This window comes from Tachypleus tridentatus, chromosome 9 (assembly GCF_004210375.1).
Source record: "Tachypleus tridentatus isolate NWPU-2018 chromosome 9, ASM421037v1, whole genome shotgun sequence".
Classification (NCBI taxonomy): domain Eukaryota; kingdom Metazoa; phylum Arthropoda; class Merostomata; order Xiphosura; family Limulidae; genus Tachypleus; species Tachypleus tridentatus.
The window spans coordinates 5,517,104-5,541,329 of NC_134833.1; the positions used below are offsets into that span (position 1 = coordinate 5,517,104).

The following is a 24,226-nucleotide window of genomic DNA, read 5'->3' on the forward strand; positions in this document are numbered from 1 at the left end:
ATATCATAATGAACTAGTGTTTCCAGTAATCTAAATACTCCTATTATGACTTTTCACAATCATTTTTGATTAACTGTGCTAAAAAACCTATTTGGAAGGAGTCATTCCTTTGGACTGACCCTGTTTCTGTTAAGCTGTACGTTGGAATGTTTACTAAAAATCTAAAATTGCTAAATTATCTTCATGAAATTTTCAAAATTTTAATAAATATTACATGTTTGTGCATACAAAAAAATAAAAAATTGAAGTATTTCTATGAAAGATTTGTCTGAATCTGAAGTCCCTAGTGAGCCAGGCTGAGAGAAAGGTAGCTTTCATGAAAATAATTAAAACACTCATTACTATCTTTCACTTTCATTTACATGACCTATATAACCTTTGACCCTAATATTAACTGTAGAGAGATTTTAATATACAATACAATAAAGTTACTACTACCTTTTACTAGGAAGACTACAGGTAGTAACAAAAAATTACAACAACTAATCTAACACACTTCTGACCTTTTTGACCTTGTTTCATTACTGTACAAAAATAGATTGATCTTCTAATGAGGCTCTATCACAAGTTAAAAGCCATAAAACAGTGGAAGAGATTAGGGTAAACAATCACTCATTATACATCAACATATATTCAGGGTAAACAATCACTCATTATACATTAACATATATTCAGGGTAAACAATCACTCATTATACATTAATATATTCTATTTTTATTTAAATTCTAACCAAAGCATCCCTTCACCTACAACTTTAACACAGACATGAAATCTTTTTCTTAACTTTTACCAGCACAGTATCAAGTGATTATTTCATTCATTTTTACAAGCACAGCATCAAGTGATTATGTCATTTATTTTTACAAGCACAGTATGAAGCGATTATGTCATTTATTTTTACAAGCACAGTATCAAGTGATTATTTCATTCATTTTTACAAGCACAGTATCAAGTGATTATGTCATTTATTTTTACAAGCACAGTATCAAGTGATTATGTCATTTATTTTTACAAGCACAGTATCAAGTGATTATGTCATTTATTTTTACAAGCACAGTATCAAGTGATTATTTCATTCATTTTTACAAGCACAGTATCAAGTGATTATGTCATTCATTTTTACAAGCACAGTATCAAGTGATTATGTCATTTATTTTACAAGCACAGTATCAAGTGATTATGTCATTTATTTTACAAGCACAGTATCAAGTGATTATGTCATTTATTTTTACAAGCACAGTATCAAGTGATTATTTCATTCATTTTTACAAGCACAGTATCAAGTGATTATGTCATTCATTTTTACAAGCACAGTATCAAGTGATTATGTCATTCATTTTTACAAGCACAGCATCAAGTGATTATTTCATTCATTTTTACAAGCACAGTATCAAGTGATTATGTCATTTATTTTTACAAGCACAGTATCAAGTGATTATGTCATTTATTTTTACAAGCACAGTATCAAGTGATTATGTCATTTATTTTTACCAGCACAGTATCAAGTGATTATTTCATTTATTTTTACAAGCACAGCATCAAGTGATTATGTCATTCATTTTTACAAGCACAGTATCAAGTGATTATTTCATTTATTTTTACAAGCACAGTATCAAGTGATTATGTCATTCATTTTTACAAGCACAGTATCAAGTGATTATGTCATTCATTTTTACAAGCACAGTATCAAGTGATTATTTCATTTATTTTTACAAGCACAGCATCAAGTGATTATGTCATTCATTTTTACAAGCACAGTATCAAGTGATTATTTCATTTATTTTTACAAGCACAGCATCAAGTGATTATGTCATTCATTTTTACAAGCACAGTATCAAGTGATTATTTCATTTATTTTTACAAGCACAGCATCAAGTGATTATGTCATTCATTTTTACAAGCACAGTATCAAGTGATTATGTCATTCATTTTTACAAGCACAGTATCAAGTGATTATTTCATTTATTTTACAAGCACAGCATCAAGTGATTATGTCATTCATTTTTACAAGCACAGTATCAAGTGATTATTTCATTTATTTTTACAAGCACAGTATCAAGTGATTATGTCATTCATTTTTACAAGCACAGTATCAAGTGATTATGTCATTCATTTTTACAAGCACAGTATCAAGTGATTATTTCATTTATTTTTACAAGCACAGCATCAAGTGATTATGTCATTCATTTTTACAAGCACAGTATCAAGTGATTATTTCATTTATTTTTACAAGCACAGCATCAAGTGATTATGTCATTCATTTTTACAAGCACAGTATCAAGTGATTATGTCATTTATTTTTACAAGCACAGTATCAAGTGATTATGTCATTCATTTTTACAAGCACAGTATCAAGTGATTATGTCATTTATTTTTACCAGCACAGTATGAAGTGATTATTTCATTCATTTTTACAAGCACAGTATGAAGTGATTATTTCATTCATTTTTACAAGCACAGTATCAAGTGATTATGTCATTTATTTTTACCAGCACAGTATGAAGTGATTATTTCATTCATTTTTACAAGCACAGTATCAAGTGATTATGTCATTTATTTTTACCAGCACAGTATGAAGTGATTATTTCATTCATTTTTACAAGCACAGTATCAAGTGATTATGTCATTTATTTTTACCAGCACAGTATGAAGTGATTATTTCATTCATTTTTACAAGCACAGTATGAAGTGATTATTTCATTCATTTTTACAAGCACAGTATCAAGTGATTATGTCATTTATTTTTACCAGCACAGTATCAAGTGATTATTTCATTTATTTTTACAAGCACAGCATCAAGTGATTATGTCATTCATTTTTACAAGCACAGTATCAAGTGATTATTTCATTTATTTTTACAAGCACAGCATCAAGTGATTATGTCATTCATTTTTACAAGCACAGTATCAAGTGATTATTTCATTCATTTTTACAAGCACAGTATCAAGTGATTATTTCATTCATTTTTACAAGCACAGTATCAAGTGATTATGTCATTCATTTTTACAAGCACAGTATCAAGTGATTATGTCATTTATTTTTACAAGCACAGCATCAAGTGATTATGTCATTCATTTTTACAAGCACAGCATCAAGTGATTATGTCATTCATTTTTACAAGCACAGCATCAAGTGATTATTTCATTCATTTTTACAAGCACAGTATCAAGTGATTATGTCATTCATTTTTACAAGCACAGTATCAAGTGATTATTTCATTCATTTTTACAAGCACAGTATCAAGTGATTATTTCATTCATTTTTACAAGCACAGTATCAAGTGATTATGTCATTTATTTTTACAAGCACAGTATCAAGTGATTATGTCATTTATTTTTACAAGCACAGTATCAAGTGATTATGTCATTTATTTTTACAAGCACAGTATCAAGTGATTATGTCATTTATTTTTACAAGCACAGTATCAAGTGATTATTTCATTCATTTTTACAAGCACAGTATCAAGTGATTATGTCATTCATTTTTACAAGCACAGTATCAAGTGATTATGTCATTTATTTTTACAAGCACAGTATCAAGTGATTATGTCATTTATTTTTACAAGCACAGTATCAAGTGATTATGTCATTTATTTTTACAAGCACAGTATCAAGTGATTATTTCATTCATTTTTACAAGCACAGTATCAAGTGATTATGTCATTCATTTTTACAAGCACAGTATCAAGTGATTATGTCATTCATTTTTACAAGCACAGTATCAAGTGATTATTTCATTCATTTTTACAAGCACAGTATCAAGTGATTATGTCATTCATTTTTACAAGCACAGTATCAAGTGATTATGTCATTCATTTTTACAAGCACAGTATCAAGTGATTATGTCATTCATTTTTACAAGCACAGTATCAAGTGATTATTTCATTCATTTTTACAAGCACAGTATCAAGTGATTATGTCATTCATTTTTACAAGCACAGTATCAAGTGATTATGTCATTCATTTTTACAAGCACAGTATCAAGTGATTATGTCATTCATTTTTACAAGCACAGTATCAAGTGATTATTTCATTCATTTTTACAAGCACAGTATCAAGTAATTATGTCATTTATTTTTACAAGCACAGTATCAAGTGATTATGTCATTTATTTTTACAAGCACAGTATCAAGTGATTATGTCATTTATTTTTACAAGCACAGTATGAAGCGATTATTTCATTTATTTTTACAAGCACAGTATGAAGCGATTATTTCATTTATTTTTACAGGTATGAAGAAGTGACTTTTTTTATTTTTCAGACATGAATGATGCAAAACTAGATTTTCATTCCAACCATTCTATTGTGGCTATTAAATGTTTTTAAAATCAATCCCCAAATAATTAACTGCTAATACAAACAAAAATTTCTATTCTATGGAAAAAAGTTAAAAGTATTTTTCAGCTAAAACAGTAGGTTATTTCTATCATCAAAAACATTTCATAGAAAACTGTTAAAAGTCTTTCCTAGTCAATGCAGTACATTCAATGTTCAATTAAGCAGTGTAAGACTTTTAAGACACACACATTAAGCCTTGTTTTAATTTGACTGACAAGCCTTTCTGTCAGAATAGCATTTATAGAAGCTGCTAAAAATACAAATGACTTATTATTACATACCTTTCTTATTTCTAAATACTAATATGTAGTAACACAACATTTTCCTCACTTGTAAATGAATTAAAACAGATACCTCTTCACACAGATTAGCCATCTTCCTCATGTATCTGTCCGAGAAATTTTTATGCTACTAGCCACAATGCCCCTCCTAATTTTAGGTCTTTTAATGTGAACTGCATTGGTGCAAGATGTCATCATATGATAAAAGGTCTTCACCAATAAGAGGACAACACAACCTCCTTGCTTAGTAACTCCCCCTATACACTGACACTTGTAACAGCTTCCTTCTTTGATGAATTTCAGAAACAAAAATGTCCACCAAAAGTGTGGAGAATAAGTATGAATATATTTATGGGAAATAGATTTTAGGAAAATATTAACTGTCATGGTTCACAATAGTTACCTCAATTCCACTCTTCAGTGAACAGACTCTGACCACAAGAGGAGGTTGTATCTGTGTTATGGTCATGTATAGTGTGTACTCACCTCAATTCTACTGAACAAACTCTAGCTCCAGGAGAAAGGTATGAATGATTATTTACCCACACTACAGTGACAGTATCACCACTGCCACAACAAATGAAGATTCTTCATGGACCACTAGGTATGTGAATTTGGTGAGGAAATAGAGAAGCATGGAGTATGGTGAAGAAACATCTTGTTTAACTAAGTATAAAGATACAACACAAATAAAGCCACCAGCATAAACAGAGACTAAAAGACCATGGAAAGACAGCCAGGTAAAATAACAGAAACATAGTTATCAGTAGTAAGGCCAGGAGTAAGATGTAGTTGGAAGTCCTATTATGAAAGAGTCACCACATCTGAAGACAAAAACACTGACAGATTGACAGGAATATGAAAAAAGGAATGGCACAGAAATGGAATGTCAAACAAAACCCATGTGAAGAATGAAGGAAGAAATACCACAATAATAAAAGATATGTGAAGAGAGGAAACTGAAGAATGTGGAAAAATCATATGATAACATGAAACAGAGGACTTCAAGAATAAGCTGGAAAAAGTGGTGTGAGCCATACAATCCAACAAGGAATGACACATACCAAAGTGAGGACCTGAAGGTTGGTTGATTTACTGTTTTATGGCACAAAGCAGCTAGGCTATCTGTGCCAAACATCTGGTAAAAAGGTAAAATTAAACTAACTGTAGTAAAATTAATAAACGGAAAGTAAGGTAAAACAAAACAGAGTTTAAAAAAAAACATAAATAGCATAAAACCAATGTTTACATCCAGCCTACAGTGTAAAGAGAAAAACTAAAATAAGAAGTTGTAAAGGACTTTCTGTAGCATAATGGTAATTATCATAACCCACCAGGATTAACAGGCAAGTACAAAAACCACCATCAGTCACCTTTCCAGTCCTGGTTCCGAGTTATGTGACATTATGGCCATTTTCAAAAAGTAAAGTAATAAAAGTTTCAAAATATGTGTAGCAAAATTTTAATAACAACTCACCAGGATGACTAATGGGTAGTTCAAACAGCAGCGTTAGTCACCTGAAGTTGGCCTTTCCAGTCCTGGTGTCGAGTTATTTAATGTTACAGCCATTTTCTAATTTCAAATCAAATTAGAGAGACTGTGATTCCTAATAGGGCACCACATTAAAAAAGGTTTAATGTATAAATTAAAAACATTAAAAGGCATTAAAAAGATTAATGGCCTTTAAAAAACTAAAAACTTTACCAAGTTGGACAGTGTTACCATCACTAATAACACTGCCTGACGTTATGAAAAAACCTTGGAACAGAACATATTTAAAATGGTGCCATCGATACAACTCTCAACGATGGCAAGAAAGTAAAATGTGGCTCATTGTGATCTCGGTGTTATAGACTACACACTGGTGCATCAGTTCCAGATAAAAGAAAATGATGAGTTAAAAAAATGTGACCAATGAACAGTTTAGTTAGAACAACTTCTACCTTCCGATCCAGAAGCAAGATGGCCAAAGTCTAATATAGGGTTTTATTTGGAAAAGCTTGTTTTTACATTGCTCACTCCAAGTTGACTGCCAGCTGATACGGAGCCAAGACTTGAATACAGAACCATAGTCCATGTATGGAACAGGCACAGCAGTGATAGTGCCAGAACAGTTAGATTTAGCTGTGGTGTCGGCGAACTCATTCCCACGAATAACACCATAGCCCGGTATCCAGAAAAACTGGATAGAAGTAGATGTTAAAGAGAAATGGGCCAATCGGTTTTGAATATCGGCGAGAACAAGGTGTGAACCAACATGAAGCGATTCCAGAGCCAGTAGAGAACTAAGTAAGTTAATATAAATAGTGCAGTTTGAGTACTGCTTAGCTTCTATGCAATCCAGAGCAAGAGAAATGGCATACAGTTCAGCAGTGAACACAGAAGGAGATTTTTCACGCAACCATCGAACCACTACAAACCATGGCAGAGCCCATATAATAACCTGATTTTGAACTATCCGTATAAATAGGAATGGAAAGATTGTTTGAAAGATGTTCAGTAAATAAAAGATGGTACGTCCAATCTGGAGTATCTAATTTTCTCAGATGACTTAAAGAAAGGTCACATCTGGGGACTGTAATAAGCCATGGTGGGATGGACTGACCAGTGGATACAGCAATGTTATCCAAAGACAGACCCAATTCATCCAACTGCACCTGGATACAAAGGCCAAAAGGAGCAATGGCAGATCCTCTTTTCTGAAAAAGTATGGCCCACCGAGGAAGGAAAACATAACCTCAGGTGGGATGCTTTGGTAAGGAACAAAGTTTTGAAGCATATTGTAAAGACGGATGAAAAAATGGTTCATGAGACTCTGAATCGGAGAGGTGTGGAAAGCCCCAGTGCAGAGCCGAAGTCCTTGATGATGAATGGGGTCCAGCATCTTTAAGGCCAAGGGTCTGGCAGAGCCACAGACCAGTGATCCATAGTCTAGTTTCGGTTGAATAAGAGCATAATATATCTTTAGCATAGAACATTGATCCAATCCCCAAGTGGTGATAGTTACGACACGGAGGATGTTCAGTGCTCTTGAACATTTGACACACAGCTGCTTAAGGTGTCACATAAAGGTCACCTTACAGTGAAAGATAAGCTCCAAGAACTTGTTCTCAGGGACCACAGGCAGCAAAACTTCACCGATACGGAGTTCAGGATCAGGGTGAATACCCCGTTGGCAGCAAAAGTGCAGGCAAACAGTTTAAGAGAGAGAGAAGTTAAAGCCATTTGCCATGATCCACTTCAGTAAGTGATTGAGGGCAGCCTGTAGCTGCCGCTCAATATACCTCATGTTTGACGACTGACATGAGATGTAAAAGTCGTCGACATAGAGCCTGTTTGCAACAGTGAGAGGAAGTTGTTCAGTGATGGCATTAATTTTTATACTGAAAAGTGTGACACTCAAAACACAGCCCTGAGGGACTCCAAGTTCTTGTAGGAAAGAACAGGAAAGTGTCAAACCCACACAAACTTGGAATCTTCTGTCCATTAAAAAGTTTTAATAAAAATGGGCAAATGGCAATGTAACCCATATGTCAATTAAAGAACCCTAGGATTAAAAAGGGAGATGGCAACTTTTCAATGAGAGTATCAAGGTCTGATTGATCATGTCTCTCCAGGCAACAGGAAGAGAGAACAAACAGTGATGGTATGACCCTCAAAAACATGGATGTCTATGGCCTCTGAGGTTGTGTCAAGTGGCAAATACAGAGTGGACACATACTGATTAACCAACAGTGCCACCCCTCCATGCACTCATCCATCACACAACCTGTCATTTTTGTACAATGAAAACTGCCGAAATGTGACTGTAATGGCAGGTTTCAGAAATTTTTCCTGTAAGGAAAGACATACAGGATGGTAAGAAGCAATCAGTGTTTTGATGTCATCCAGATTAGAATGTAAACCTCGACAGTTCCATTGTATCAAGGTGGCCATTTTTAATGGCATGTAGGCGAATTGGGTTAAAACCCTTCTGTTTATGACCATGTCTTTTTTCCTTACTGTCCTTATTTGAAGGAGGTCTACTGACCTCCATGAATCCTGCCCTGGGTCAACTGGGCAGGTCTTTGTTGTTGGAAGGAGATTCCAGTGACTGAGGACATGAACGAATGATTGTTTTGCATCTTGGGGTGGGAGAAGATGATGTATCTGAGGAAATGCCTGTATCCAGATCTTGGAGTTTGTTAAAATGTATGGAAGGTACAGAAATGGGTGTAGAAGTTGATTCTTCAAATTTTTTAACCATGGAGGTCAAAAGTCTTTTCATTTGTTTTGAAAATGATTCTCTTGGAGGCACAGAGAGATTTGTCTGCACTCCCACTGTAGTTATGGAACAAAGTGCAGCAGCATACATCTGAGATGAAGAGGTGGACAGCAATTTTCGAGCCTCAGGATAACTAATGTTATGAATTGTTTTCAAATGCTGCACTTCTTTTTCTTCCAACCATTTAGAGCGAGAACGAAAGCAGGACAGGTGAGAATCATTGCAATTGACACAATGAGGGTCTGTTTCACACTCATAGGCATCATGGTCCTTGCCATCACAATGAGCACGTCAGGGAACAACGACATGACGTCTTTGAGAGACCAAACCGCTGACACTGGAAACATCAGAGAGGGTTTGAAATGTATGGTCATACCCTGCAATTAAGATAACCTGCCTTGATGGTAGCAGAAGCACCTGGTGATGAAAATGTCAAAATGAGGATACTGGTCGGCAATGTGACTCCATCTTTGAGAATGGAGAAACCAGCGAGAATATCTGACTTGGGGACATTCTTCAAATCCCTCTCAACAATAACTCCTCATGATGAATTCAAAGTAGCATGTGGTGTAACCTCAATAGGTATATCCCCAATTGCCTTTCAATGCAACAGGAGTTCACTGTGTTGAGATATGGATGTTTCCACCAATATTTCACCAGATCAAAGCTTCTTTACTGACTTTGAAATGCCAGCAAGTCCCTCCAGTCCCTTCTGAATAAAAAAGGGGGACATTTGCCCTAAAGGTTTCTCTGAAAGAAAATGTAGGATAAGAAAATGAGGTACAACAGGTGGTACAGACATTGAAGACGTGGTCATTTACCTATTGACTGTTTTTTCACTATTTTATTTAAATTTTTATTTGGAGGATCCATAAGAAAAAAGGAAATTTCGGTGCCCACTGACCCCACCCACCATGGAGCCCTACAAGGGGATGCACTACAATTGTCAAGCAAGGGCACTGCAACAATGCCAGGGTTTTGCGAGCACTATACCCAAACACCAGCATCAGACACAATGTCCACAACACCTGTTAAGAACTTCTAACACTGGTACTTGGTTGACCCTAGCCTAAATGGACCAGCCAATTGACCCAAGAGGGGCCACCCAAGGCTGCCCATCTACAAGAATTCAAGGCCAAAGTGGTGTGTTAGGGTTGGACCCCCAAAAACCACCAGGATCCTCTCCTCCCCTTCACAAGTCATCACACATGGCAAACTAGTGGGTGGATGTTTAGATCCCAGAGTAGGTAAGCTGAAAGAACAAAACCTTCCCTGGGAGGTCCCCTCACCACATAGAAGAACCCACACCAAGGGGTCCTGAAGATAAATAAAGAAACAGGCATAAAGAAAGAGGTGAAACAAGATCTGGATCAGTAAATCAACAGTCAGAGCCAAAGAATGAAAAACAGACCAGAAGAGAAAAAGCTCAAAGTACAGAAGAACATTAAAGGCATCCAAAATTGGAGCCCTAAACAAGAGGAAAAAAAAAAAACTTGGAGTGTAGAGACCACTCCATTGGTAAAATGCACACTAGCTGAGAGAGGTAGTTAATTGCAACTTAACAAGCAATAAGCCAAGTCTTATGTGGATTGGCTCAGAAATGTGGATCCAACACCTAAGCAAGTGACAGGTCAAGGATTGGGTGCATCTCAGATGATTAAAGTAAGAAATGACCAAGGAATGGACTGAGTGGAATATGACCAATTGAAAGGCAAGAATGGGAATATGCTTAACAAAAAGCAAGAAGGCTGAACATCTTGATCTGGAGTAGAGAGAGATATTGTTGAAGAGTCAATGAGGAAATGTTGGAAGTTGTATAGGCATGGTCCAGTCACTATGACAAGTTTCAAGGAAAGACTCACAAATGAGGACAACAGAATTCAAGAGAAAAAACCTTGGATCCACAAGGTCTACTATAGGAGGTAGGTGTGCAAATACCCTAAAGGAATGAGAGGTTCCAGGAAGCCAGACTTCCCAAAAATATAAGAACCTCATGTGCAGGAAGAAAATAAGAAATGCAACACCTGGTGACCATATACACCATAGATCACAGATGAAGAGAAGAAAGCTAAACTCAGTGGGTTTGAGAAGGAACTTAGATCTACTTCCCGGAGTAGCTTCCTGTCAGAGAAGAGAGGTGTAAGAAGTCATCTGAGAAATGGTCAACTGTCAATCATTCAAGAAAAAGAAAACCAGCTGTAGACTATGAATAAGGTAAGTGAAGACCCTTAAAACACCAAAAGTGGCCAATGGAAAGTTGAAAGGAAGAGAAAGGAATAAGAAGTTTGAAATTAATGGGCAAAGTATAGAACACATCTCAAAGACAGATAAAAGATAATATGTAGGAAAGTGTCCAACACATTGACAATGAGAGGAGAAAAAGAAATGAGAAGTGAAGAGAAATCAAGGTGAGAAAATGTCAGCAGAAAATGAGACCAACAGTAGAATAAGAGATGGATACCCACAGGGTTTTGTGTCTAATTGTCACTGACAAGGACCATGAAATAGACTTTTGGCAGAGAGAGGATGAGAAAAAGTGAAAGGCCTGAAACCTAGAATTGGAAGGTTAGGGGTAGATTGACCAAGAGGAGAAACAGAAGAACTGAGTTGAAAAAGAAGAAAAACCTGGGAAGCTTATGAAAACAAAAGCCATATAATGGCAGTCCAGGTCACCATTGAGAAATTAATATAATAGAAGGTGCCTGGATAAAGAAAGGAATCCCACCTACAAAATGAGTAAAGTAAAAAGAAATGCAACCCAAACCAACAAGTCCTGACACCTGGGGAACAAAATAAGAGATAAAGCAGAAGTGGAACAGGCTTAATCTGGCCAAAAAGAAGGGAGCGAATGCCTACTGAAACACAAAGTGCCTCAGAGAAAAAATAGAGTTAGGAAAGTGGATACAGTAAGATAATGAAAAAAGATGAAAATGGGAAAAAAGAAGGTGAAATAGGAGATAAGGGGCCTGATACCCAAACTAGACAAATACAGGAAAACCTAAACTGGAAATAGAAGGTAAGGGGCCTGATACCCAAACCAGCCAAATACAGGAAAACCTAAACTGGAAATAGGAGGTAAGGGGCCTGATACCCAAACCAGCCAAATACAGGAAAACCTAAACTGGAAATAGGAGATAAGGGGCCTGATACCCAAACTAGCCAAATACAGGAAAACCTAAACTGGAAATAGAGATAAGGGGCCTACAGGAAAACCTAAACTGGAAATAGGAGATAAGGGGCCTGATAGCCAAAGCCAAATACAGGAAAACCTAAACTGGAAATAGGAGATAAGGGGCCTGATACCCAAACTAGCCAAATACAGGAAAACCTAAACTGGAAATAGGAGATAAGGGGCCTGATACCCAAGCTAGCCAAATACAGGAAAACCTAAACTGGAAATAGGAAATAGGGGCCTGATACCCAAGCTAGCCAAATACAGGAAAACCTAAACTGGAAATAGGAGGTAACGGGCCTGATACCCAAACTAGCCAAATACAGGAAAACCTAAACTGGAAATAGGAGATAAGGGGCCTGATACCCAAACTAGCCAAATACAGGAAAACCTAAACTGGAAATAGGAGATAAGGGGCCTGATACCCAAGCTAGCCAAATACAGGAAAACCTAAGCTGGAAACTGCATAGGGTGGAAACCTGTACAAGTTGGAATTATCAATATTATGCAGAATTTCCTTAAGATTTCTCTTATAAAAGGCCCTCTACATGGTGGAACCTGTGTAACACAGACAGAAAACCATCTTTCATCTACCTCATCTCTATATGGTGGAACCTGTGTTACACAGACAGAAAACCATCTTTCATCTACCTCATCTCTATATGGTGGAACCTGTGTTACACAGACAGAAAACCATCTTTCATCTACCTCATCACTATATGGTGGAACCTGTGTAACACAGACAGAAAACCATCTTTCATCTACCTCATCTCTACATGGTGGAACCTGTGTAACACAGACAGAAAACCATCTTTCATCTACCTCATCTCTACATGGTGGAACCTGTGTAACACAGACAGAAAACCATCTTTCATCTGCCTCATCTCTACATGGTGGAACCTGTGTAACACAGACAGAAAACCATCTTTCATCTACCTCATCTCTATATGGTGGAACCTGTGTTATGAGACAGAAAACCATCTTTCATCTACCTCATCTCTATATGGTGGAACCTGTGTAACACAGACAGAAAAACCATCTTTCATCTACCTCATCTCTATATGGTGGAACCTGTGTAACACAGACAGAAAACCATCTTTCATCTACCTCATCACTATATGGTGGAACCTGTGTAACACAGACAGAAAACCATCTTTCATCTACCTCATCTCTACATGGTGGAACCTGTGTAACACAGACAGAAAACCATCTTTCATCTACCTCATCTCTACATGGTGGAACCTGTGTAACACAGACAGAAAACCATCTTTCATCTGCCTCATCTCTACATGGTGGAACCTGTGTAACACAGACAGAAAACCATCTTTCATCTACCTCATCTCTATATGGTGGAACCTGTGTTACGCAGACAGAAAAACCATCTTTCATCTACCTCATCTCTATATGGTGGAACCTGTGTAACACAGACAGAAAAACCATCTTTCATCTACCTCATCTCTATATGGTGGAACCTGTGTAACACAGACAGAAAACCATCTTTCATCTACCTCATCTCTATATGGTGGAACCTGTGTAACACAGACAGAAAACCATCTTTCATCTACCTCATCTCTATATGGTGGAACCTGTGTTACACAGACAGAAAAACCATCTTTCATCTACCTCATCTCTATATGGTGGAACCTGTGGAACACAGGCAGAAAAACCATCTTTCATCTACCTCATCTCTATATGGTGGAACCTGTGTAACACAGACAGAAAACCATCTTTCATCTACCTCATCTCTATATGGTGGAACCTGTGTAACACAGACAGAAAACCATCTTTCATCTACCTCATCTCAACACGTAGGAGTAGAATCTGAGTGAGGCAGAAAAATATTTTTGATTAAATATTAATTTCTTACTTAATTAATAATTTCTTGTTTAATTAATAATTTGTTTAAAGTTTTAAATGTTTGTTTAGTCTTTTTACCTCCATGTACAACATCAGTTCTACAGCCACTAGATAATGGAATTATACAGAGTATAAAACTGAAATACAGAAAATTGATGCTTCAGCATATTATTACAAACATGGATGACTGTAAGAGAGCATCTGAAATGACCATGAAAATTGATGTGTTAGATGCAATTTCATTTTTAAATTATTCAATCAAATACATAAAAGATGAATGTATAATAAAGTGCTTTCAAAACTGTAGATTTATTCTTGATAATGGCAGAGACTGTGGGGAAGTTGTTTGTTATGAGGATTTTGTGACCGTTGATAAGAATGTTTTAACAGAAACTGATGAAATTAATTTAAAATCTATAACAGAATCCCAAGATAGTTACAGTGTGAGAAATTCAGAAGATGAACAAAATAAAAAATATAGTGATGAAATAGAAATTCCTACTTCATCTCAAGTGTTAAGTTATATTAACACTATCAAATTGTATGCAAAAATGAAGGTGGAAAATGAACTTCATGAAAAGGCCATAGAATTGGCATTCTTGTTTAACCTCATAAGAAAAATCATTAAAAAATGAAATAGTTGAAACTGGACACTTTCTTCAAACAACTTTGATAAAGATTTTGTGTACTTGTGTATATTTTGAATGTCTTTTTGTTCTTATTCTTAAATATAGCATAAACAGTATAATAACTTTATTCACAAACGTCTTACTTCCCTTGAGCCAAGCAAGTGTAATGTTCCACTCAAAAATTATTCATAATTAAAAAAATCCATGTTCACTGTGTCTAAGTCGGAAAACCTGCTTAAGCTGGAAATTTTACTCTGTCTCGTGCAATTCCACTGTAGACAGGTTTTACTGTATATATCAAAAAAGTAAGAAAGTCTACAAGTCAAGAGACATGAATGCAAGCATGACTAAGCATTAGGGTATGAGAGAGAAGCCAGTAGAGTATAAAACTTGAGAATAAGTAAGGAAGAAAGAAAGATTTGTTTTTGTTTGTTTGTTTCTTTTGGAATTTCGCACAAAGCTACTCGAGGGCTATCTGTGCTAGCCGTCCCTAATTTAGCAGTGTAAGACTAGAGGGAAGGCAGCTAGTCATCACCACCCACTGCCAACTCTTGGGCTACTCTTTTACCAACGAATAGTGGGATTGCCCTTCACATTATAATGCCCACACAGCTGGGAGGGCGAGCATGTTTGGAGCGACTTGGGTGCGAACCCGCGACCCTCAGATTACGAAGCGCACACCTTAACGCGCTAGGCCATGCTGGGCCCAAGAAAGAAAGAAAGAATTATAGATCCTGGAGCAATAAAAACAAGAAATAATAAAGAACATAAAGAAAGGAACACAACCGAGAATGAATATCAGAAACAGACTAGAAGGTTAAATAAATCATTCTCTCATTGAGGAGACAGAATTTCAACCCACAAGTCAAAAGCAGAATGCCAATTAGGCATGTGATAATTCATAACATGCATAACAATGGTTAACATACCTCCAGAAGCCATACTAGAAGTGTGAGAAATGTCTGTAACACAGGACTGGGTAAAAGCCACCATCATTAGAAAATTTACAATAAAATTTTAAAATAAGCCAAAGAAAACTAAAATAAAAGTTTTGTTAATAATTCAAATCTCAACAAACTGAACTTAAAAAATTTAAATACATCAATTCAATACAATATCAAACAGGAGAATGAAGACAAATTGAAGTGTGTAGGAGAATTATGTATAATGAACATTGTGTCACTGTACTAGTGGTGGAAGGCTTTTGTTGTGTACAGGAGAATTATGTATAAAGAACATTGTGTCACTGTACTAGTGGTGGATGGCTTTTGTTGTGTGTAGGAGAATTATGTATAATGAACATTGTGTCACTGTACTAGTGGTGAATGGCTTTTTTGTGTACAGGAGAATTATGTATAATGAACATTGTGTCACTGTACTAGTGGTGGAAGGCTTTAGTTCTGTGTAGGAGAATTATGTATTATAAAGGTTATGTCCCTGTACTAGTGGTGGAAGACTTTTGTTGTGTGTAGGAGAATTATGTATAATGAAGGTTATGTCCCTGTACTAGCGGTGGAAAGCTTTTGTTGTGTACAGGAGAATTATGTATAATGAACATTGTGTCACTGTACTAGTGGTGGAAGGCTTTTGTTGTGTACAGGAGAATTATGTATAAAGAACATTGTGTCACTGTACTAGTGGTGGATGGCTTTTGTTGTGTGTAGGAGAATTATGTATAATGAACATTGTGTCACTGTACTAGTGGTGGAAGGCTTTTGTTGTGTGTAGGAGAATTATGTATAAAGAACATTGTGTCACTGTACTAGTGGTGGATGGCTTTTGTTGTGTGTAGGAGAATTATGTATAATGAACATTGTGTCACTGTACTAGTGGTGAATGGCTTTTTTGTGTACAGGAGAATTATGTATAATGAACATTGTGTCACTGTACTAGTGGTGGAAGGCTTTAGTTCTGTGTAGGAGAATTATGTATAATGAACATTGTGTCACTGTACTAGTGGTGGATGGCTTTTGTTGTGTGTAGGAGAATTATGTATAATGAACATTGTGTCACTGTACTAGTGGATGGCTTTTGTTGTGTGTAGGAGAATTATGTATAATGAACATTGTGTCACTTTACTAGTGGTGAAGGCTTTTTTGTGTACAGGAGAATTATGTATAATGAAGGTTATGTCCCTGTACTAGTGGTGGAAGGCTTTTGTTGCCTCAAGTCTAATGGCATGCAAATCTCTTACAGAGAAGCAAGAAGGTAACTAATATGTGTGAGAGGTGAGTCATCATCTTGAAGTATAAAAATGTACATATTAAAGAATCACATGCATGTGTGTACAAACAAATACAGACTACAAAAATGAAACTCCAGTGAAATGTAAAGTTTATCAGTTGAGGAACCTAGGAGTCAACATTTAGTTCTGGTAACAAAACCTTGAATCCTGAAACATATTTTAAACCAGTACTTAAAAATGGAATCTCAATTGTGTTTCAGTAATTATTATCTAGATGAATGATATTCTATATATATATTAAAATTTTCCAATTCTACAACTAAAACCCAAAATAAAATTGTTTTCTTACATCAATGACACACACCTTTGCACATGAACCCATAGGCTTATTGTTCCCCTTATTAACTAATCCACTCCATGTATCAGCATCTGATGTTATGAGCAATTCATCTTCTTCCTTTGGATTGTCATCATGAATATAGTAGGGTCCAAAAAGATCCCCGAGACCATCTTCGTGGCTGCCTCTGTGACAGAAGGCACATATCCAGGTCTTATCTTTTGTTAGTGCATCATAAGCTGGGGATAGAGTACTCAAATGTCCTACATGTCTTAACCTCCCATTAGGATTTCTGTTGATAACATGAGGTCTCTGTTTGACTACTTCCTCTCCAGTTGAAGCCAAGTTGATGACATGGACAGAAAGAGGTTTTTCCTTGGTACCTACAATGTGAACATACGGTCCTAGAGGTAACTTAATTCTTTTTGGTTTTTGTGATGAAATATTTATTGTCACCTTTTCTTCTTCTGTTTCTTCATATTTCCTCTTTGTTTTTGCACGACTTCTATTTTTACGCTTCACTGATTTAGACTGGTTCCTTTTTTTTCTTACATTTCTTCTTGTTTTTTGAGCAGCATTCAAAACCACTGGCTTTTGATCAGGATAACAAATCTGTTGATCTTCAAATACACAGTTTGTAACTGTTTGTCCTTGTGCTTCACACACAGTTCCTAACCTCTGGTCTGTACTCCTTATTACATCTAAAGTCTTAACAGTTTTATTACATTTTTGTAGTTGTTTTGCCTTGTCAGCAGAGGGGGAGTTTGGCAAAGAAGATTTTGATATTTCTGGACTTAATGCTTTGGAAAATTGAACAGGTGTATCTGATTCAGCTTTGGACCAATTGGAAAAGCACTGTTTATTAGTTTGTCTTGGACAATACTTACGTGGTGACTTACGCACAGTAATACTTTTATTGTCTAGCTGTGATAATTCTAGCACAGGAAGTTGCTTTAAATTTTTTCTCTGTTTCTTAGAGGTTTCACATAGCTTCCGATGGGAATTAAGTGAATCATGATTCTTGCTAAGTTCCCCATTCACATAATGAGCCTCTAGTGCACTGTTTTTCTTTCCATCACTTATTGATAAAGATGCACTAGGGTTAGTTAGCATACAACTAACACTACTTCTTTGTTTCTTGTAAGACAATTCACCTGAAGAACAGTTGTTTGACAGTTTCCCATCATGGGTTACTTTGTCTTGATGTATGTTTTGACTATCTTCACTACTGTTGGATAACACCATACTAGTATTATGTCTTGTAGGTTCACCTTCCTGTTTGATATTTTGTGATAAATTAAACCTATCCAATTTCAGAGAACAACTGCTTTCAGTGTTTGGAAAATGGTTCAAACCTTTACTCTTATAACTCTGAACTTCATCCATAATCCCATCTCCATTCATGGTGTCAGTTAAAGAGAGGTGTATAATAGTAGGTGGTTGGTTCGATGGTTCTATATCAATGTTAACTTGGCTACATGGACCTGTTGAAAGAGTTTGTTCTATTTTTATGCTTACACCATTAGGGACAGCTGAATTTGGTGGTGACTGACCATCAACCTTAGATAATGGTGATGATAAAGTTGAGATCATTGTTTGACAGTCCTGTGTCACCATCCCCGGCTGTGCATGTCCAAGAGGCAATGTACTAGCACAATCTTTCTTGAAAACATCACTTGATGAAGTGTTAAAGTTGTGCATCTGAAAAGGAAGCTTAACAGGCTGGTTTTGTTGAAGGCCACTAGCCACATTTCCTTTAAAAAGTACAGATGGAGAGTCAAGAAACTCTAATTTAATTGGAGAACTAAGGTTCCCATAACTGGCTTTTTTCTTCGATTGTAGTCGTGTACCATACACACACGTACTAACACTTTGGTCCATTGACAGTGCAACTCAATCTGAAAAAAACAAAACACTTTAGAAGTCAAGACAGCATTATTAAAGACAAAAAAAACAAATTAAGACAGCATTATTAGAAACAAAAAAGTACAAGTCAAGACAGTTTTATTAAAAAAAAAGTACAAGTCAAGACAGTTTTATTAAAAACAAAAAAGTACAAGTCAAGACAGTTTTATTAAAAACAAAAAAGTACAAGTCAAGACAGTTTTACTAAAAACAAAAAAGTACAAGTCAAGACAGTTTTACTAAAAACAAAAATACAAGTCAAGACAACTAAAAAAAAAAGTACAAGTCAAGACAGTTTTATTAAAAACAAAAAAGTACAAGTCAAGACAGTTTTATTAAAAAAAAAAGTACAAGTCAAGACAGTTTTATTAAAAAAAAAAAAGTACAAGTCAAGACAGTTTTATTAAAAAAAAAAAGTACAAGTCAAGACAGTTTTATTAAAAACAAAAAAATACAAGTGAAGACAGTTTTATTAAAAACAAAAAAGTACAAGCCAAAACAGTATTATTTCACTGACAAACCAAACATCACAATATATCCACCATTTTATTGACTCAGCCTGTATCACCAGTATAAACATATACCCATAGCTGATTAACATAAATCCCAGGGATACTGGACACAATTTTTATAAGAGATGCACAAGGAATTATCAAAGATAGGGCACTATAGCCTAAGTGAATATAGAAACCCTAAATATATTTTTATTTGATGCACAAGGCAATTGGTCCAAACAAAACATCTCATATCTATAAAATTATCAAACAAACAAAAAAGATTTTAAACTTATCAGCACACTACACATTATCAGAAAAAACTCAGCAATTACTGGAATTTGATTATCAGTTGACTGATGGGCTCATTAACTGAGAAGCAGCTTTACCTAACAGTCTGATATCATCAGAAAAATAATAAATATAACAAAATATTACTCCCTTTAGAGAAATCCATGTCATCAAGACATAAAAATGAACAGTATGGTTCTAGGACAAACCACTGTGAGTTCCCATTCACCATATATCCTGAATGGTAATGGTGCCCATTTACCATAACTTTGTTTTCTATTTTCAAATTAATTTGTATTCTATCTTTCATGTTTCTTTCCTAATTCCATGAGAATCAAAACTGACTAATCTACTTACTGTGAGAAACTTTATTGAAAGTTTCTTGGTAAAGTCTAGATACAAAACCTCAACAGACCCTTATATGAACAAGTAAAACTCTATGAAACAAGTCAATAAATCAGCAAGATAAAAACTATTTTTGGAAGCTACACTAAGATTTTATTAAAATAACAAAGATGTTTTTCCAAGTAATCCCTAATAGGAGATTCTAACAGCTTATCATTAACTGAGTCAAGGTGACTGGTCTGCAATATCCCATTTCTTGTCAAGAGCCCTTCATTTTAGTATTAATTAATACACTGACAACCTTCCTTACTTGCCCTGATTCTGTCTATACAAATAACCAACATAAAATATCACTTACTATAGACATTTTAATATTGAAAATTATAAGAATTTACAAAACCTAGTTCTAGTTGTTTTTAGCTTAATTTAGAAGTTTCTTACCAAAGCCAAAAAGTAAACCATTGTAAGTACTGATAATGGTAATTTCATTACAAATCCTAGACTATGCTAAAAATACCAAAACTTTCAACATATTCATAAAAGTAGAAGCTTACTGAAATTTTGATTTGAAATTCATTTTCAGTCCCTCTTCTATATAAAAATTGGATATTTATTACTATTGAACTAGTTTGGGCTTTTTACTATAATTTATTTGAAGGATATAATTTAAAATATTAAGTATAGCTCTATTCAATACACAATACCATGGACATTTGTAAATATTACTTAAAACTTTGCTCACAAACAGCATTATTTTAATGGCAAAAACATTAATCACACGTAACTATTTCAAAATCAGTTCATAAGATGGTGAAGAGATTTAGGTTCTTGTACAGAACTTCTCCTGTAACATATCAAATGTCAGAGACACATCCATTTGTAGTTTCGTTGATAACTCTAAATTTTACTCTAAATTTTTATTTATTTGATCCATAAACAAGAGTAACTATAATGACATTGAAGATATTCTAATTGACATTATGATCAGCAATTATCCTCGAGTTATTGACTAAACTACTACAAATGGATGCATCTCTTAACACTTAATATGTTACTGTGAAAATTCTGTACAAGTACCATGACTTACATTACTTGAGTGAAATATGAAAATATTTTATTTTCCCACAAACTCTCTAGCTTTCCTTGAAATTAAAATATCAGCTGATTTAAAGTTTAATGAATGTGAAATGTCCGTTTACTTTATAATTTTTACAATAAAGATTTTTATCTTTGAATTCCACACTAAATCATAATCATTAATATAAATCAAACTAAATCCGTAAACGTTGACCTAAGTTACAATAATACCAGACACCAAACGCGACTTATTAATCTGTAAGATAATTTAAATTTAATTAAAATCGCCATATTATGTTATCTGTAGAATTCCTATTGTTATAATATAAAACCTAACAAGTTACGATTTTTATGCTTAGGTCCATTAAAAGAGGACTTTATAAATAGAAGTTTAATTGCATTAGGCCTGTTGTAGTAAAGTTTAAGGCTTAACTCATTATCCTCAACTGTATTTTATATACAGCTAATTTAGCACGAGTTCATTTTAACATTATTGGGCGTCAAGCAACAAATGTCATTAAAAACATACAAACAAAAGTAATTAAACTTACCGTATTTTATATATTGTATTTATAAATATGTATCTAATGTTTTCACCATATTATGAAACAAAATATCTTCACATAGATTTTAACACCCATACAAAACATCTCACTTTCTAACATTTTCGTCTAAGTAAACCTACGCCCTCTTTGTCACGTATTGGAATAAAAGTTACTAAGAAACAAAGCAAATATACATACATATATCACCGTGCGATGATACGTAAAATATCAATCACTTATAGTGAAAATAAATACCACACACTATACAGTATGAAAAAATTATTTTTACAGCTTCTTAAAAAGTTTAGGCATATGCAAGTTTAAAAAGCTTTTAGTTTCAAGTTATAATACTTATGTTATATTTACTTTTGTTGAATTTGAACCTTAGTTTGTGTTTGATATTTTGTATATTATTCAAACTTTCCCTAAGCACAATATGTATAAAAACATATTGTAAAATTTACTGTTATATACATATATAATAAATTTATATATATTAGTACAGGGAAATGGTGGAAAAGATATTTATAAATTAGGCCTACTTTTTTTTTTAGCCCTATCACGTAAGCATACTAGTTGAGAAAGAGGACACAGTCACAAACAAACAAACAGATACGTCAACTATTACAGTGTCAGTGAAAGATCGTGCACAAAATAACGTAAATAACAAAAAACAGAAAAATATAACGCAGGAAAGCTAGGTCACCACATAACTTAAGTATTGTTATAAACTGTATCATAATGATGCAGTTTAAATATTAAGTAAAGAGAACTGTAGATTTTAATTCTGGCATGAGCAACAGAAGAATCGATAACAGAACATTTAGAAACCACTATACGTATGGCAAAAAGTGTTCTAGCAAATTTCGAGCTAGATTATAAATACGAGAATATTGTGAATAATGAGGAATTATTTCAAGACAGAAATGAACCAGTCAACTTGCTTATTTTACGTAAATTAAAGTCATTTAGAACGTAGGCCTACAGCAATTTACAAAGGTGTACAACTCACAAGTGTTGAAGTTTATAGAAATATTAAAGAAAGAAACAGTCATTCACTGTCATTATGTGGACTGGAGTTTGAATTATTTTTATTGAGTAATTTATTTAACCAACCAACAAAATAATTATTTTGCCAAAACTTATTTATTTTGTACAGAAATGGGCTTCCTTTGTTATACTCGATCTAACACCAACTCAACTTTTACTGCCAATCTAAAAATATATCAAGAAACATGGATGTAAGGTATCAGTAAGCTTCTGTAGTCATTTCATCTCTACTTAAGCTATCTGCTGCAGTCGCTAATAATGAAGGGAAAACAGCCACTCATCAGTACTCTACTGTCAACAGTAAGGGATTGACTGTTACACTTATAACCAACCTACAGCTTAAAGTATGGGGAATACTTGATAATGAGGTGGAAACAGCAGATAGCCAAAGTGACTTTGTTATAAAGTAAATAAACAAACAATATATATGTATAAGGAGATATGAGAAGAAGAAAAAAACTAACAGAAATAAGGTTTAAATTTCGCGCAAAGCTACACGAGGGCTATATAAGATAGCCGTCTCTAATTTAGCAGTGTAAGACTAGAGGGAAAGCAGCTAGTCATCACCACCCACCGCAAGCTCTTGGGCTATTCCTTTACCAACGAATAGTGGGATTGACCCTAACGTTATAACGCTCCCACGGCTGAAAGAGTGAGCATGTTTGGTGCGACAGGGATTCGAATCCGCGACCCTCAGATTACGAATCGAGTGTCTTAACCACCTGGTCATGCCGGGCTGAAATGAGTTGTAACAACTCTAGAAAAAATCAGATTAAAAAGCAGTTTCTTACTCATTATGGTCAAGGCTTTTAAAATTTCTAAAGCCCTTTCATATTGACTTTACTTTATTTCATAAAGGAGATAAGGTAAATACAACAACACTTTACAACTCTTAAGTTATGTTCAATAGATACGCATCATCCTAAGTGAAATTGATTTCTTATAAGGTAATTGTGTTTAATTAATTAGATAAGCAGAGCGCTCCCCACCATTCTAAGTAAAATTGATTTCTTATGAGGTAATTGTGTTTAATTAATTAGGATCTTTCAGTTGAACCTGTAGTGGGACTTCTTTCATCCAACTCGTATGTCTTATATCGTCTGCCAGAAAACAGTCACACCACATCTTACTTGAGGAAAATTCTTTCTCGTATGTGCACATGACTACTGGCACCTTCTTATTCAGAATTTCATCCTTTGTGCTAAGACAGGCTGTCTTCCCTCCATCCAAATAGTGTAACCCTAAGCATGAAGATTTATAACACTAAAACCAGGTTTTGATACCCACAGTGAATAAACCATATGTAGCTTTGCACTTAACAACAACCCAAACAAACAGTCTGACCTAGTGAATTAGAAGATTAAATATTTATTCAATGAAAATAAATACACAAAGAAGATATCTTACAACAACTTTAGTTTACGAAACTATAATAGTCATTCTTGTCTTTCATTA

General features: G+C 34.7%; 1 protein-coding gene across 3 annotated transcripts in view; it reads right to left on the reverse strand.

Moving 5' to 3' along the window:
* LOC143226915 (uncharacterized) overlaps positions 1 to 22,358 on the reverse strand; it is a 35,715-nt gene extending 13,357 nt beyond the window's left edge. The window contains exons 1-2 of one of the 3 annotated variants that reach the window (XM_076458467.1): positions 22,264 to 22,358; positions 17,077 to 18,962 (exon numbers count right to left, since the gene is read on the reverse strand). In XM_076458467.1, coding sequence (XP_076314582.1) covers positions 17,077 to 18,945 — 1,869 coding nt within the window. In that variant the 5' untranslated portion in view covers positions 18,946 to 18,962; positions 22,264 to 22,358. Of the gene's footprint in view, positions 1 to 17,076; positions 18,963 to 21,727; positions 21,886 to 22,263 lie in introns of those variants that run through there. The other 2 variants (XM_076458469.1, XM_076458466.1) reach the window with 2 other exon arrangements.
* Positions 22,359 to 24,226: the final 1,868 nt, after the last annotated feature.